Source organism: Chelonoidis abingdonii, chromosome 18 (assembly GCF_003597395.2).
Source record: "Chelonoidis abingdonii isolate Lonesome George chromosome 18, CheloAbing_2.0, whole genome shotgun sequence".
Classification (NCBI taxonomy): Eukaryota; Metazoa; Chordata; order Testudines; family Testudinidae; genus Chelonoidis; species Chelonoidis abingdonii.
The window spans coordinates 12,801,572-12,817,165 of record NC_133786.1 but is presented as its reverse complement, the minus strand read 5'-3'; the positions used below and the strand labels follow the sequence as shown (position 1 = coordinate 12,817,165).

The 15,594-nt window shown below is 48.7% G+C and overlaps 1 protein-coding gene across 1 annotated transcript; it reads left to right on the top strand.

Moving 5' to 3' along the window:
- Positions 1–4,150: 4,150 nt before the first annotated feature.
- Positions 4,151–15,118, top strand: LOC116824817 (TLC domain-containing protein 5-like). The gene is made up of 3 exons (XM_032780380.2): positions 4,151–4,208; positions 8,897–9,096; positions 11,250–15,118. The coding sequence occupies exons 2-3, from the start codon at positions 8,898–8,900 to the stop codon at positions 11,786–11,788; spliced, it is 738 nt and encodes a 245-aa protein (XP_032636271.1). The 5' UTR covers positions 4,151–4,208; position 8,897; the 3' UTR covers positions 11,789–15,118.
- The last annotated feature ends 476 nt before the right edge of the window (positions 15,119–15,594 follow it).

Here is a 15,594-nt window from a genome sequence, read left to right as displayed (position 1 = left end):
CTCTCTCCTAGAGCAAATGCACTGCCTTCACCTTCTAGCTGCTGTACTCCAGAACCTCTTTGGGTCCAGGTTTGTAGGGTATGACTTAATGGCCCAAGCATCTGTGTGACAGAGGGCTAGGAATCAAGAGCTAGCACTCTGACCACTATCCTGCACCCCCACCATTCGGCAGGAGGCTGATAGCTCTGATTAGCTCATCAGCTAAAAGAGAAAAAGGAAGTGAAAGACGAAAAGGTATCCCTTGCACCCACCAACAGGATCTCAAGCAAGGAGACCTTTGTGTCTCATGCTCCAGAGAGTGGGCTAAAGTGTCCACTTGTATGTTGCTGCACAAGGCTGTCCTGATGAACGGGTGGAGGGGACGAACAGGTGGTTATAAAACTAGGAAGGATCCAGCCTGTTTTTGGTTGCCCAAAGGACAGAGGAGGTAGTCCTCTTACAATCAGCTTTGGGACACCTTGGCTCGCTCCTCAGCAGGACCAATACGGTTCTTAGAGCAAGTACTATGCAGTGTATGTATAAGTTTTGGGGGAAGTCTTAGATGAGACCTTTAAACTGAGGTTCTTGCTGGGCAGGAAAGGTCATATGGCTCTTTGCCTAAAGCAGAGGTCTTCTAAAATGACCTTGTCTAAAATTTGCTGCTTGTTCTTACTGTACCCTGTGTTCCCCTGCTGACTTCCAACCCAGAGGTGGCTGGTTTTTAGGAAAATGCATTTGGTAAAATGCTTTGGAAGGGACGCTCACTTAACATTAAAAAGAGGGACTATGTGAGAGGCCTTTGTGTCTCAATGTCCTAGTGCTAGCAGCCCTTTATAGTTCTACATATTCTCTTGCAGGTGTAAGAAGTTGGTGAAATCTCTTAATGTGCCATCCCCTTCCCAAACTAGCAACTGCTGATGGATGTGATAGTTTTGAAATCACTAATGAATCTGCTATTGTTTTGAGTGATTTGATCTTCAATAAAAACAAACTTGTCCCTCAAACAATGGGATACGTGGCAGATAAAACTACAGGCTTTTTATCAAAAGGAAGTGCCCAGAAATCTTCAACTAATGCAGCTTGCAAATGGAGGGGAGCCAACCCATCACCATTTCTCACTGTTTGACACGAAGTATCTTTTGAGATTAAGTCATGCAGCCTAACAAATCTAGTGTTCTATTACTGTGCATGTTACAACCCACATGCTAACTGGTATTATGAAAAAATGTAGGTTGAAGGACAGTTTACTGATGAAATGACTGGCCTGGGACTCCAGAAATCTGGGTTCAATTCCTAGCTCTTCCACATACTTCCCATGGAATCCTGGGCAAGTCACTGGTTCTCTGTGCCTGAGTTTCCTGATCTATAAAATGAGTATAATTAGCCTTGGAAGAAGTAGATTTGTATTGGTAAATTTCAGTTTCACTGATGCCACCAAAAGTGACATTTCCACCCATAATAAGCAATTTATAGATAGGCAAAGTAAGAGAAATGCTGCTTGAGAACTTTTCAGAGCTTAATTTAAGGATGTTTACTTGGTATGTTTTGAAGTGATATTGACAATTTGCGTTTTACCTGTTAAAAGCATTCATTTGTTGAATCTCATCATCTATTAAATATTCTTCCTAATTTCCTGCGACTGTGAAAATTTGATAAACATAAACTTAATGATAACTTTATACAACTGTGAAAATGTAAATTGATGCTTAAAATAAACATCTGTTGAAATTATTTTTGAAAATCAAAAATTGGATTCTCCCGTCCATAGGTATAAAATGTCCTGAGTCCGTCCTTTCTAGTAAGATTCTACCTGCAGCAGCTGGGCTGATTGGGGGACCCTGATCTCAGTTGGGTCCCTAACACTGCTGTATTAGTGCCAGTCGCAGTGCTGTTGTCTTCCTCCGTGAGTCCTCCAAAGCAATGCACTGGAACTTCCCAGACTGAGGCCTTGGCTACACTGGTGCTTTACAGCGCTGCAACTTTCTTGCTCAGGGGTGTGAAAAAAACACCCCCCTGAGCTCTGTGAGAGACAGCACTGTAAAGCACCAGTGTAAACAGTGATGCGATCGCGGCTTCCAGTGCTGCAAGCTAAACCCCATCAGGCGGTGGAGTATTTGTTGCGTTGGGAGAGCTCTCTCCTAGTGCTGGCGCTGTGACCACACTCGCACTTCAAAGTGCTGCCGCGGCAGCGCTTTGAAGTTTCAAGTGTAGCCATACCTTGATTCTTGCAGATCAAATGTCACGATTCTGCTGGCTGGTTATAGTTTCTCAAACAGGATGTGAGCCTAGGGTCTGTAGTGGCCTTGTCTACTGCAGCCAAGGCCCAAGCATGTAGAAATGGGGAAAAAGCTGTAGGGGAAAAGTAAGTTGGGTTCCCTTGTAGGGGAGGTTTAGTTTAATCACCTCTAAACTATGAGCTGCTTGAAGTAATAGGAGCCTATACCTGAATGACCAGAAAGCCAAGTTTGAGTGATACGTAATGCATGGCACCGTGCATGTGGGAACTGAGCTATGCTCTACAGCACAAACCCCACCTGGCCAGCTTTAAATGTATTGTTAGGTAAAGATTGATAAATCTTTCTCTTTTGAGGCAGATGTGAGGGGACCGCTTTCATCTCTCTCCCCTTCATGAATCTGAGAAACATACACCCTACCCTGAGGAGGATTTTGTGGGTGCAGAGACGAGTGTGAGAAGTCACTGGGTTCTTCAGTGTGGTTTAAAAAAAAAATCACAACACTCACCATTTTCACAATGTAACACAAAGGAGACTCTTTAGTACAGTAGCCTTCATTGTCACATCCCCTGAAGAGGCAGATGTACCACAATACATGTAAGTTAAAAGGTAGATCTACTTTCCCCTCCCCTCCCCTCCCCGTTCAGGGCTCTATGGGTATGTATACACTGCATGCCAAGTCTGGGCTCCGATTTGGGCTTGAACCCAAGTCCTCCTTTCGCCACACACAAATCGTGCTGACTCGGGTCAGCAAGCCCACAGGACCCAGGTTGAGAAAGAAGGTGGGGAGGGCATCAGACCCTGAGTCTTGCTGTGATGAAGGGCCAAGTCATCTTATTTTGCAGTGTGGATGCAGCTAAAGCTGCAGAACTACAGCAGCAGATCTGCCTAGTGCAGTAGGGACCTGTTTGCAAGGCTGTGAGTTCCATATCGAGCAGCTGTAAGCCTAGGTTTACGATGCAGCATAGATGGGGGCTTGGAAACACTGAGTCTGCGGCATGGATCCCACGGACAGCGTCAACACAGCCTGTGGGGCTAGGTGCTGTTCGCACATCAAGGAGTAAAGGAGTCCCTGCCCCACGAGCTTCCAGTCAAAGCAAAGCTCTAGGTTTTATAATCACTGGATGGATCTTTATGTTGTGCTGCCTGGATCTCTGTGGGAAGGAAGGGTGAGAAAGGGGGTTATGCTCAGCTGCCCTAGATCTGGACACATGAAGTTGGGATTAGGGGGTATGGCTCTCTTTCCCCGTCTGGCCTCAATCGTTGTGTAAGGAACCGTGGCTGTATATTGCTTTGCTGAGACTGAACTAGCACCGTCCCTACTAACAGCTGAGGACATTGCTATAAGAACAGCCACACTGGGTCAGACCAAAGGTCCATCTAGCCCAATATCCTGTCTACCAACAGTGGCCAATGCCAGGTGCCCCAGAGGGAAGGAACAGAACAGGTAATCATCAAGTGATCCATCCCCTAACGCCCATTCCCAGCTTCCAGCAAATATCATCTATCTGAGCTGCTGCAGAGTTCCCCCACCAGTGAGACAGTAATGCAGCCATTCACTCGGTACAACAAGGCCCTGATTCGGAGAGGGGGTATCTTTGGGGTGCTAGTACTGTAATGTACATAATGCCAATATAAGTCACAGCCTCTTCTCCTGGGCTGTGGGAGAGACTGCGGACAAGGACAGATGACGGGTGGTTGTGTTTCTTGCCGCTCCCTCGCCAAAAACAAATAAATCCCCCCTGTATATAAGGGTCTGAAGGGAGTTTGTTCTCTTCCCCCACACTCAAACACACACTTTCTGCTCAGCTGGCCCCGTGCTGCCGTCCGTCCTCCCCACCAGCAGGCGACCCTAAGCCGAGATCCTCTTTGTCTGCAGCCGGCTGCCGGAGCCTCCTGCGCGGCGCTCTGTGGTTCCTGTTACCGAGAGACGCTTTGCTTACAGGGGCGGAGGAACGGAGCAGGATCTCGGCTGCGGCCTGGAACTCTGGCCAGGTAACGGCGCCAGGCGCGCCCGGGACTCCCTGGCTCTCCGGGCCAGCGGGGGCGCACGGGCATCCCCGGGACAATAGCGCATGGAACTCAGCTACCCAGGGGCGCACGGGGGTCCCCATCCTTATAGACCAACGGGGGCGCACGGGGGTCCCTAGCTCTCCGGTTCAGGGGGGCGCACGGGGGTCCCCATCCTTATAGACCAAAGGGGGCGCACGGGGGTCCCTAGCTCTCCGGTTCAGGGGGGCGCACGGGGGTCCCCATCCTTATAGACCAAAGGGGGCGCACGGGGGTCCCTAGCTCTCCGGTTCAGGGGGGCGCACGGGGGTCCCCATCCTTATAGACCAAAGGGGGCGCACGGGGGTCCCTAGCTCTCCGGTTCAGGGGGGCGCACGGGGGTCCCCATCCTTATAGACCAAAGGGGGCGCACGGGGGTCCCTAGCTCTCCGGTTCAGGGGGGCGCACGGGGGTCCCCATCCTTATAGACCAAAGGGGGCGCACGGGGGTCCCTAGCTCTCCGGTTCAGGGGGGCGCACGGGGGTCCCCATCCTTATAGACCAAAGGGGGCGCACGAGAGTCCCTAGTTCTCCGGTTCAAGGGAGTGCACGGGGGTCTCCATCTCTCTAGACCAAAGGGGTCTCGGGGGGCCCCTAACTCTCCACCTCAAGGGGGTGCACGGGGGTCCCCATCTCTCTGGACCAAGGGGGTGCATGGGGGCCCTATCCCTCTAGACTAAAGGGGGCGCACGGAGGTCCCCATCCCTCCGGACCAAGGGGATCGCACACTAGTTCACCTTGCTCGGGCTTAGGGTGGCAGTAAGGGGTTCCCCATCTCTCTCAGCACTGGTTAGTACAGAATGGGGGAAGAGACCCATTTAGACTGGGGAGCCCCCCAGGGTGGAGAGAGAAAGGAGATCCAGCTCTGCTCCCCCTTGTGTCATGCAGGATATAATGATCAGCTGCTCCTAAACTCTCTCCCAGTTCAGCGGTTCGGGATGTTATTTCAATGTCCTGCTTATTCAGAGGTTCATCAGGGGCCGCCTGCCTGTGCTGTGTTCCCTGCCCGATGTATTATTTTGGCTGCATCCGCTGGCTCAGCCTGGTGCTAAGACGACCCGAATGGCATTCGCCAGCTTCTGGGAGTGACATTTATTTCGCTCTGTTCAGTGCTGGTTTTTACATAGGCTCAGGGCTGCCCCAAAGCCGGTACATGCATGCCCTGAAGGTTCCTTCATGCTGCTCAACTTTCTGTGCAATTTTGTCTCATTCCTCTCTTGCCCCCTCTGCTGTTTTCCATTTCGTGTAGGGAAAGCATGAGCCCTGGTATCTGAGCTAAGATTCAGACTCAAACTAGATAGATAAGTCCTGCCTTGTACCACTAGAGTTGGTTCCCCCCACTCCACCAATCCCAGCTCTCTGCACCCTTTCTCTCAGCAATATCTCGGAGTGCTAGCTACCTGCTCCATTCAAAAGAAACAGGAGCACCCATTTATTCCCAAGACTTTGGATCAGACATTTGCTCCTGCTAGGATGGCCAGATAGCAAGTGTGAAAAATCGGGATGGGGTGGGGGTGGGGGTAATAGGTGCCTATCTAAGATAAAGCCTCCAAAATCAGGACTGTCCCTATAAAATCAGGACATCTGGTCATATAGCTCCTGCTATAACAGATGGAGAGACAAAAACTGTGCACTCTACTTCACCCTCTAACATTTTGAGTTTAGACTGAATGTAAAGTAAATTGGAGGATGTTGTGGTGAGGCGGGAGAGTGGCAGTAGGGAGATGAAGCCCTCGTATGAAACGTTTTATCCTGAAGAGGAAGGACTTTCTTCTGGTTACAGTACTGGGCTGGGATTCAGGAGATCCGGTGTCAATTCCTGACTCCTCTGAGCAATTTCTGTGACACTTTGGCCAAATCAAGGATGATTTAGTTGAGGCTGTCCCTGCTTTGAGCAGGGGGTTGAACTAGATGACCTCCTGAGATCTCTTCCAACCCTAATCTTCTATGATTATAAGTCACTTAGGCCTGGATTGTCAGCGGAAGAAATCCCAGCTTGCTGTCATCTGTAAATTTTGTAAGTGTACTCTCCACTCTGTTGTATAAGGCATTAATGAAAATATTGAATGGTACTGGACCTAATTCTGACCCCTGTAGAGTCCCCCTTTGGTTCCTTCCCCCAGTTTGACATTGAACAGTTGATCTGCTTTTTGAGTATGGTCTTTCAACCAGTTGCATGCTCACCTGACAGTAGTTTCATCTAGACCATATTTCCCTAGTTTGCTGATGAGAATTTCATGTGGCACTTTGTCAAACCCTTAAGTAAAATCCAGATATATCATGTCTACAGCTTTCTGCCATCTACTTGGCCAGTAACTCTGTCAAAGAGAGATGTTAAGTTGGTTTGTCGTGATTTGTTCTTGACAATTCCATGTTGGCTATTCCTTATATCCATATTGTTCTTTCAATGCTTTGGGGCTTGCAAAGGATTGTGAGTTCTGAGTCACGGGAATAACCAATGTGAGAGTTTTTGGGTGCAGTGAGCAGAATGGGTAAGCAGGGGTGAGTTGAGATTTTTCCTTCTTATGTTAAGCTTTGAGATCTACTGATAAGAGTTACACTAGAGTATGTATTTTTATTACTTACTTTCTGCTCCATGCTGTTTATCTCTCATCCACCTGTTGCTTTCTGTCATGCACTTAGATTGTATATTCTCTGGGGGAGAGACTGTATTCTTGTCTGTACAGTGCTTGACTGTTGCCCCTCAGCGCTATTGTAATACAGATAAGGAGGGATAGCTGGGCTGGGGGTAGGATCACTTCTGGGTAGTTTCCCAAAGGTTCCACAGATTGTTCTGCCTTAAATGACCACCACTATCTGGGGCAGTACACAATCATTGTAAGCTGCTCTTAAAACAGAGCTTACTTTCTACACCACTAAAGGAGAGGCTTAAATAGCATGTCGGTACCTGTGAAAGTTCTGCATGTGGACTGTGTGTGTTTAAAGAAAAATCTGTAATTATAATGTTTTAAAAGGCAGCTTTGTTTAGCTGAGCAGCTTTCACAAATAGTATCCAGGAAATGCTTTAGTTTTGCAAAGCTACCATTAAATATCAGAGGGAGGGAAAAACCCACAGCAGTCAAAGAGGGTAAAGGAGAACATGGGTATCTTTAGATGAGATTTGAAGCTAGAAAGAGAATTGGCGAAGCAATCCTGGGAGGCTGCTCCAGGTGGCATGAGCTCATGCCAGCAGTACTGAAGAAACAGAAGAGGCTGGGTGCTAGCTGAACTGAGATGAGTAGCAGAGAAGATCTGTGAGATCTGATAGAGGGTTTTCAAATAGATGAGGAGCAATTTTGAACTGTGCCCTGAGACGAAGGGGGAAATGGTTGTCAGATGTGGGGTGATGTGGTCAGACTTCTTTACGTATGTGAGAAAAGGGTGTGTGCTGGCATCTGGAGAACTAGGACTCAAAAGGGAAAGTTGGTCCAATAGTCAAAGTGGAAGAAGATAATAGGGGTCAGCTGAAATCCTTGCCCATCTCTATTTATCCTGTTTACACATCTGGAAATGGGTATTGTAATGCTCCCAGGCTGAAGTGTTGGAAGGCCTGCTTAATGTTTGTGACAGGCAGCACTCCTCTGGTGGCAAGTGCTGTAGGAGTGCAAAATATTTCTCTTGTTCTGGCAGAGGTGGAATTGAGATGCTTCCCTCCATGAGCAATGTTACAAAGCAGGGCAGGTGATGCAACGGGCAGACCTTTCAGACACAGAAGACACGGGAGGAGAAGAAAAGTTGGGCCCAGAGATGACTCTCGTACTTGGAGCTCAGTCTTAAAACTTTTTCAGAATGCAGCAGCCTGCCACTTAGGTAGAGTAGATGGCTGAGAACACATCCCACCCATGTTCTGCACTCTACTCTGGCTGCCAGTCTGATAATGGGTCCATTTCCAAGTCCTGATCTTTAAATACCCAACTGGGCTAGGATCTAGTGGCCTAGAAGACCATCTCTCACAACACACCTCCCCACAACAGGTAAGACTGGTGAGGTTGCTTCAGCAGGCACTCCCCATGGGCTGCTTTCTCAATATTGGGCCAGCCACTGGAATTCACTCCTAGTGGGTCTAATTCTCATCACCTTCAGGGTTCTCTGCAGGACACACTTCTTTCACATAGGCTTCCTCCTAACAGAGTCAGGGAGGGTTCCCTGGCAGTAGATGGTAGCCTGCTCCAGAACTGGGAGGCAAGAGACCTTACATTCCAAACCTTGCCGATGAGTCACAGCGGGACCTGGGGTAATTCATATCACCACTCTGTAACTCAGGATTCCCATCTGAAAAATGGAGACAATGATGCTGACCCTCTTCTGGGAAGCGATTTGAGAGCTGATGAGGCTGCTACTTATTGTATTCTATCCCATTGCCTGCGATGTTTCCTTACTCGAGTAAAATGGCTTTGTCTGAGGCAGAAGAGGAGAGAAGGTGGCAGCTCTAATAGGATTTGCTGCATGCTCGGGTGCCATGGCAGCAGGTACCTTCAAAATAATTTGTTATAACAAGCAGCAGAAAGTACTAATTTATTCAGAGGAGGAGTCGGAGCAACTTAGTGGTAAGTCTGGAAATGATGTGATGGAGCCAATTGACTTTGCATGTGACTAAATTAACTAACCTTTCTCTGTCTCCCTCCCCTGTCCTAGGATGATGGCCTCTATGCCCCTCCGGGTGACCTGCAGTCTGATCTCCTGGCTGTCTCTCTACACCTGGTTCTGCCATCAGTATAAGCACCGTAGCTATGAGTGGAGCTGCCGGCTGGTCACTCTGACCCACGGTGTCCTCGCCACCTGCCTCTCTGCTTACATTGGTTTTATCGATGGCCCCTGGCCTTTAACTCACCCAGGTGTGTTATGGGAGTTATGCCCTCAGGCTACTGATCTCATAACAGAGAGTGGTGTCTTCTGAGCAACAGAAGTCCACCCGTCTTCCTCAGTGGATCTTGCTGGCTGTTTCCTTCTTGGACTCCATCTCCAATCAAAATATAATTGGTGCCAGGAAGGGGGGAATCTCATTAGTGTTGTTAGTGCTCCCTTTGTCACCTCTTTCTGGTCTCGCTCTGAGTCTCTTTGCAGCCTGCTCCCTCTGGAATGGCTTCTTTCAAACCCTCTCCCCTGCCCTGCCCTGCCCTGCCCTGCCATCAGATGGGCTATGGCTAACTCTCCCTGCTCCTTTGTTTGCACTGTATCTGTGCATTTTGCTGGGGATTTTAAACTCCTCAAGGCTGAGATCTCTCATTTATGCACCAAAAGCAGACTGAAGTAAGTAGGTGCTAGTCCCACGGAAGCCTCTGGGGCAAGTTCAGCATGTAACTGGTGTACATGGCTTATGAAAAGGGTGTGAGGGCAAAGGAATATTATTGCACTAAAGCTGCCACTCACCAAGCATGGGAGGAATATGAGAAACCTGCTAGTGAGTAGGAAACTGACCTGATTTGTTTGTACAGGGAGGGGGATTATTTCATATACTTCTGAAGAATATAAGCCTCCATTTAAAAAAAAAAATCTTCTATGTTGCAAAGACAGCCTTCCAAATGTGACCCAATGCAGTGCTGCCTTCCTGAGTGCAGATAGACAGCCCAAATGCCTCTGTTGCTGTTCATAGCTTTGCCTAGGCAACAGGGCTGTGAAATTGACAGAATTCTTGACACTCCTTGGCCCTGCCCACAAGATTCTGGGCAGCTGCAGTGAAACTTAACAACCTCTGGTTAATTTCACTCTGCTACTTGGAAAAGTTCTGAGCAGTGGTAGAGGAGGGTCCGGAGCTATTCACAAAGGAGGAGGAGGAGGACACAAATAAACATTGGCTGATTGATTGTGGTGAGAGAGAAAGTATTGACCCCCTTCCTAACATGGGGGGGGATGGGGGAGAGAGAGAGAGAGAGAGAGAGAGAAGGAAGGTCCTGCTAGTTTCCAGCTGCCTGAGGGGGGCTTCTAATGTATCAAATCTGTGAACCAGCAGCTGGTATGCCCTAGTAGGAATCCCAGGACTTCCTTCCCCATTTCAGACATGGAGGATTTCAGGTAGTGATTTACAGGGGAAAGGGCTATCCCCAGGTGTCTGCCTCTGAACATAACTGTTGTGGTTCCACCTTCATCTCGCCTAGCAGCTTCTGGCTAGTAGCTGTCTGGTGAGCATTTATAAGCAGTGTGACTACGGCAGGGGGATGGCCTAGAGTTATAGGCATCAGTTTCCAAATATGCAGGGGCAGCTTCATGCACAGGTGTAGGGACAGAGTGGGGTGCAATTTGTTTAGAGGTTGCCAGAGGCCAGTACAGGCTGGTGCAGCTGTGAGAGGGCTGGCTTAACTTGTGCTCTTTCTTCAAAGGCCCCCGTGGGATTTTTGCAGGGATGCAGAATAATGGGGACATAAGAATCCCACCTTCTGTTCCCACCTCCTCTTCCCCTGCCTGTCCACCCCAGAACAGCCCCATACCTGGCACTCCTGTGGAGGGGGAGCTGGTCATACGAGGCCCCTGCACTGGAGATATTCCCAGAGTGGGGGGCTTGCCTCTGCCCTGCAACCCCTCTCTGCCAACCTAACTGGCATAAAGAGGCTTTCGTGCTACAAGGACTCAGGCCTATGAGGAACCACAGGTTTGAATCCTGGCAGGGCGGCCCCACTCTTAAAAGCTGCGGTCCTGTCTGCTATGAGTGTCATAGCTCCCCATGGTGGAGGAGGGCTGTCGCTTACAGGGAGGATTTTCCTTCTCCGTGCACTATTATGTGCCAGCGTACATCCGAGTTGTGCCCTCCACTGGAGGCCTTGCTCCATTTGCTAGGGAAGTGATTCATGGTGGTGGGGGGCGTGTTTCTGTAATGCTCTCTGGGCTCCTTTGGGATGGGAGGTGTTTTGCAAGCATAGAGGCCATTATTGTGACTTGCGCAGTGCCAGGCGAAGCAGCCGTTGCTGAAAGAGAACACCTTGTCCCTTCTGCAGATCCTGCCTGCCTGGCATCTCCTCACTTTAATATACCAGTTGGTGTCTTTCCTTTCCAGGGTCCCCGAACACACTCCTCCAGGTGCATGGGCTGTGCCTTAGCTTGGGCTACTTCCTCTTCGACCTGGGCTGGTGTGTATACTTCCAGGCGGAGGGCGCTCTGATGTTGGCCCATCACATGGTGAGCATCGTGGGAATCACAGTGTCTCTGGCCCTGGGTGAGTCAGCTGCGGAAGTCAATGCCGTCATCTTTGGCAGCGAGATCACCAACCCGCTGCTGCAGGCCCGCTGGTTCCTGCGAGAGATGGGGCTTTACCACAGCTTCACGGGGGATGTGGTGGATTTCTTCTTCGTGGCCCTCTTCACGGGCGTGCGGATTGGGGTCGGGGCCTGGCTCATGTACTGCGAGCTTGTGTCACCCAAGCCCAGGTGGTTCGTTAAGGTGGGGGGGGTGATTATGTACGTGGTCTCCTGGGTTTTCATGGTCAGCATTTGCCGCTTTGCTAGGAGGAAAAGCATGAAGAAGTACCGGGCCTGGAGGAACCGGAGGAACGAGGAGCTGTACTCTGAAAGAAATGGCCATCTGAAGAGTCATTAACCTTGTGGACTCCAACTTCATGATCTTACAAGAAGGGGATCGAGCCCCTAGATAGGCAGGTCATTCTTGGGAGATGAGCCATTTAAAATTAGAGAGAACTGAGCCAAGTGCATCCCTAGTGTAACGCCATTGAAGTCAGTGGAGTTACACCTTAAATGCATTGGGTGTGGGGGGTGTTACCTGGAAGAGACTGGATTAGAGGTGTGCTGTGTGTATGCAGACATATAGCAAACTGCGTGAGTGGGGAAAGGGCTTAATTTACAATTAAAGCAGTTGCCAGTGCAGCAGCGCACAGGTGTAAATAGCAGTGTTAGTGGCTGACTCCTTCAGCACTGATATAATCTTGAAGGAGTTAAGATCAAGCGCTAAGTCTCAGTGTTCAATGTACTGCACGGTGCAGGCACCTAGTGTGACTCTGATTTCCTATTCAGAAGAGATGTGGTCTAGTGGTTGGCATGGGGAAATGAGGAGTCAGGATTCCTGGCTCTGCCATCAGCTCGCAAGGTGAGTCGCTTAGCTCTGTTTGTGCCTCAATTTCCCCATCTGTCAAGTGGGGATAATGAGGCTGACCCACACCTCTGTGAAGCACTTTCAGATTCTTGGATAAAAGGGGGTCTGTAAATGCGAAATGTGGTAAATATTTATTATTATCTCGGTATTTCCTTTGGAAGAGAGGAGCTTGGTGGTTGAGCCAGAATGCAAGTGCAGGTTAGATAGCAGTTGAGTCAGTATTATTTTTCTTCTGGTCGCTCGTAATTCATATTGTTTGTTTGTTTATTTATTTTCTTTCCGTTATAGTAGCGCCCAGAGGTCCCAATCATAATCGACGCCCCAGCGTGCTAGTGCTGTACAAACACACACAATGAGGCAGTGTCTGATGCGAAGAGCTTACAATGACTTTTCCCCCCAGCTCATTCCTTTCCACCCCTGATCATTAAAAACCATACCCACAATGTCATTCTCGGTTCCCTTTCTAGTAGTCAGGTGTCTAACCGCTTCCATCACAAAAAGCCACATCAGCAAGGGGCTATAACTGGCCCCCTTGCTGAATGTCTCCGGAGGTGGGCTGATCTGCCCATGGAGACTGAATTCCGCTTTGCGATGCTTCCCATCTGTCCAGAGACAGGGAATAGCAGAGAGAGAGCTTGCTTTGCTGCTTCCTGTGCTCTGTCTTGTGGATAAATGACATACTTCAGGCTTGTCAAACCAACATCTCTCACCAGCAGTAAATTCATTTAAAAACTAAATCCTTAAGTAGGATGGGACTGGCAGCTCGCAAAGTAACAACCAGATCCTGACCTTGGTTAACCTAGTATAAAGGTAATGCATTTCTACTGTGGATTTAAACTGGTGTATCTGAACCCAGAGTCTGGCCCAGTGTTGCCTTGGTAGTAGCTGGCTGACCTGTACATAGGAAAGCCGCGTTGCTGACACTGGCCCCATGCACAGATTCTGCTGTATTGGGGAAACTGTGTTGCAGTTTTCAGATGCTGTTGTGTTTATCTTGCTGCAGTCTCTTAAGCACAGTTTGGTTTTGATCCTGCCCCTTTTACGTGTAGAATCCGCCATGCACAAATCTACAGTTCATATTTCAGTTCTCCTGTAGACGTCGCCTGTTGCAACCAAAGAACTGACAAGCGAATTGCCACTTGCCAGCTTCAGGAGAACAGAGCTGACAAAAGGGCAGGCCAGTCCTCAAAGGGAAACTCCACCTGTTTTGCTCAGTGCAGTGATACAAATGTTCACTCTTGAAGGGAGGTAGGTGGTTAGCACAGGTAAGCGGTAATCAGGACTCCTGGATTCTATTCCTGGCCCTGCCACTGACCTGCGTGTCATGTGACCTCTTTGCTTCAGTTTACCCATCTATGAAATGAGTGTAATATTGACCTACCTCACAGAGGTGTCTTGAGGTTTATCAACAGTAAAGCGCTTTACCCACCTATAGTGAGTGCTTTCAGGTCTCTGGTGAGTAGTGCAGAGTGTTACTGCTGTGATTTGAGATTTGATTTGAGAACTTTCCCCCATGGTATAAACTATGAACTGCAACTGGGACTAAACTTTCTAACTCAAACTTGGCACTTCTCAGTCCCTGGCTTACTCAAATCACAAAACCCCAGAGGGATGTGATGCTTTTGAACAGTGTTTACAGGCAGGATTCTGAGAGGTACCAGTTGATACTGTGAACTGGAAATATATATAGGGGCCAGTCCTGCAATTTCTTCTCAGGTAAAGTTCCTGTATGATTAAAGCGAGGGTGGTGGGGTTGTTTGCCTATGTGGGGACTACAAGAGTATATCTGGAGTCTCAACCACCTCCTGCAGTGGGCCTGAACTTGAAAAGTTTTTTGGTGTGAAACTCTCATCAATCAATAAAGAGCTTGTGCAGGGAAGGCTTGCAGATTGGAGTCTCAAGTATTCTTAGAAGAAAGCTGAGCCTGATATGTTGTAATTGCTGGATAGAAATGGTTCCATGCACAGACCTGATGGTTTGGATTGAGACCTAGATCTTCAGAGAAGTTTGATGTGCAGTTCCATTCAAAGTTGATGCTGTTACGTGGTCGAGTAGCCGTGGTGGTGCGCGCAGTGGAAGTAGTAGCACGTGCAAATTAGATAGGCACTTTGCACGAGCCAATGTGCACTTAGAAAAATATGAGCTGTAATGGGCAAGGAGTTCCTTTATTTGTGCTTCCAAGACTAGAAGGGGGACTTGTTGCAGATCCTGTGACCAATATCAGGACTGTTTAGAATTTTATACAAGGGTGCCAGAAGGCAAAAGGAGTAATTGACAATGGCTTTGCAGAAAAGAGACGGCAAGAATGCTTCTAGCAAAGGCCTTGTAGTGCCTGCAGTGGGCAGAAGTACAGAATCATGGACCCAGGGAGAGGGAAGATACCTTGCCATCTGAGTGAAGCACATGGTGGGAGAGAATGTCCTACATGACACTGAGTAGAAGGGCTAACCCATAGTGTGTGGGACTAGTGTGAAATACTAACTCATGTTTGAATTACTGTGTAATAATTACCAATGTTCCACCGGTGGATGGTATAGAAGCTTTCTATTACATTTTATAAAATAAAGACACTTTAACTATACAAGGAACCAAGTCTCTCCGTCTCTCTCTTTAATGCAGTTTCTTCTTTTGAAGGTAAAACGCTGGCTGCCAGATGAGTCAGCATGGCCTGATCGGGGGTTCTCAACCTTTTTCTTTCTGAGGCCCCCTCAACAAGCTATTAAAATTCCTGGCCCAACTGCGCCACAACCACTGTTTTTCTGCCTGTAAAAGCCAGTGCTGGTGTTGGGGGATAGCAAGCAGGGCAATTGCCTGGAGCCTCATGCCACGGGGCCTCCATGAAACTATATTGCTCAGGCTTTGGCTTTAGCCCTGGATGGTGAGGCTCAGGCTTCAACGTCATATGTGAAGACTTTGGCTTTCTAACCTGGGCCCCAGTGAGTCTAATGCTGGCCCTGCTTGGTGGCCCCTCTGAAACCTGCTCATGGCCCCCCCAGGGGCCTCAGACCCCTGGTTGAGAGCCATTGGCCAAGATGGATGGGTAAAGCATTTGGGATCCATACCCACCAATCAATGGATAAAGTATTTGGACATGCAATCCTTCCTCTGACAGCATCTCATTAAGGGGCTGTGAGCAAGTCCCTTTACCTCCATGTCTTTCAGTGTCTCCATCTGTAAATGGAGGCTAGGGTCTATGTCACAGGAGTGTTGTGGAGAGAAAACAAGGAGTGAGAACGGTTCATCTCAGGAAGAGAATAAAGGTCCCAAAGCTGGTCAGAATGAATGAGGCCATCTAC

What these genes read in the sequence shown, in the direction of transcription:
- LOC116824817 (XM_032780380.2), top strand. Translation starts at nt 8,898, where the DNA reads ATGATGGCCTCTATGCCCCTCCGGGTGACCTGCAGTCTGATCTCCTGG. An exon ending in CTGGCCTTTAACTCACCCAG is followed by an intron (nt 9,097 to 11,249) that starts GTGTGTTATGGG and finishes TTTCCTTTCCAG; the next exon opens with GGTCCCCGAACACACTCCTC.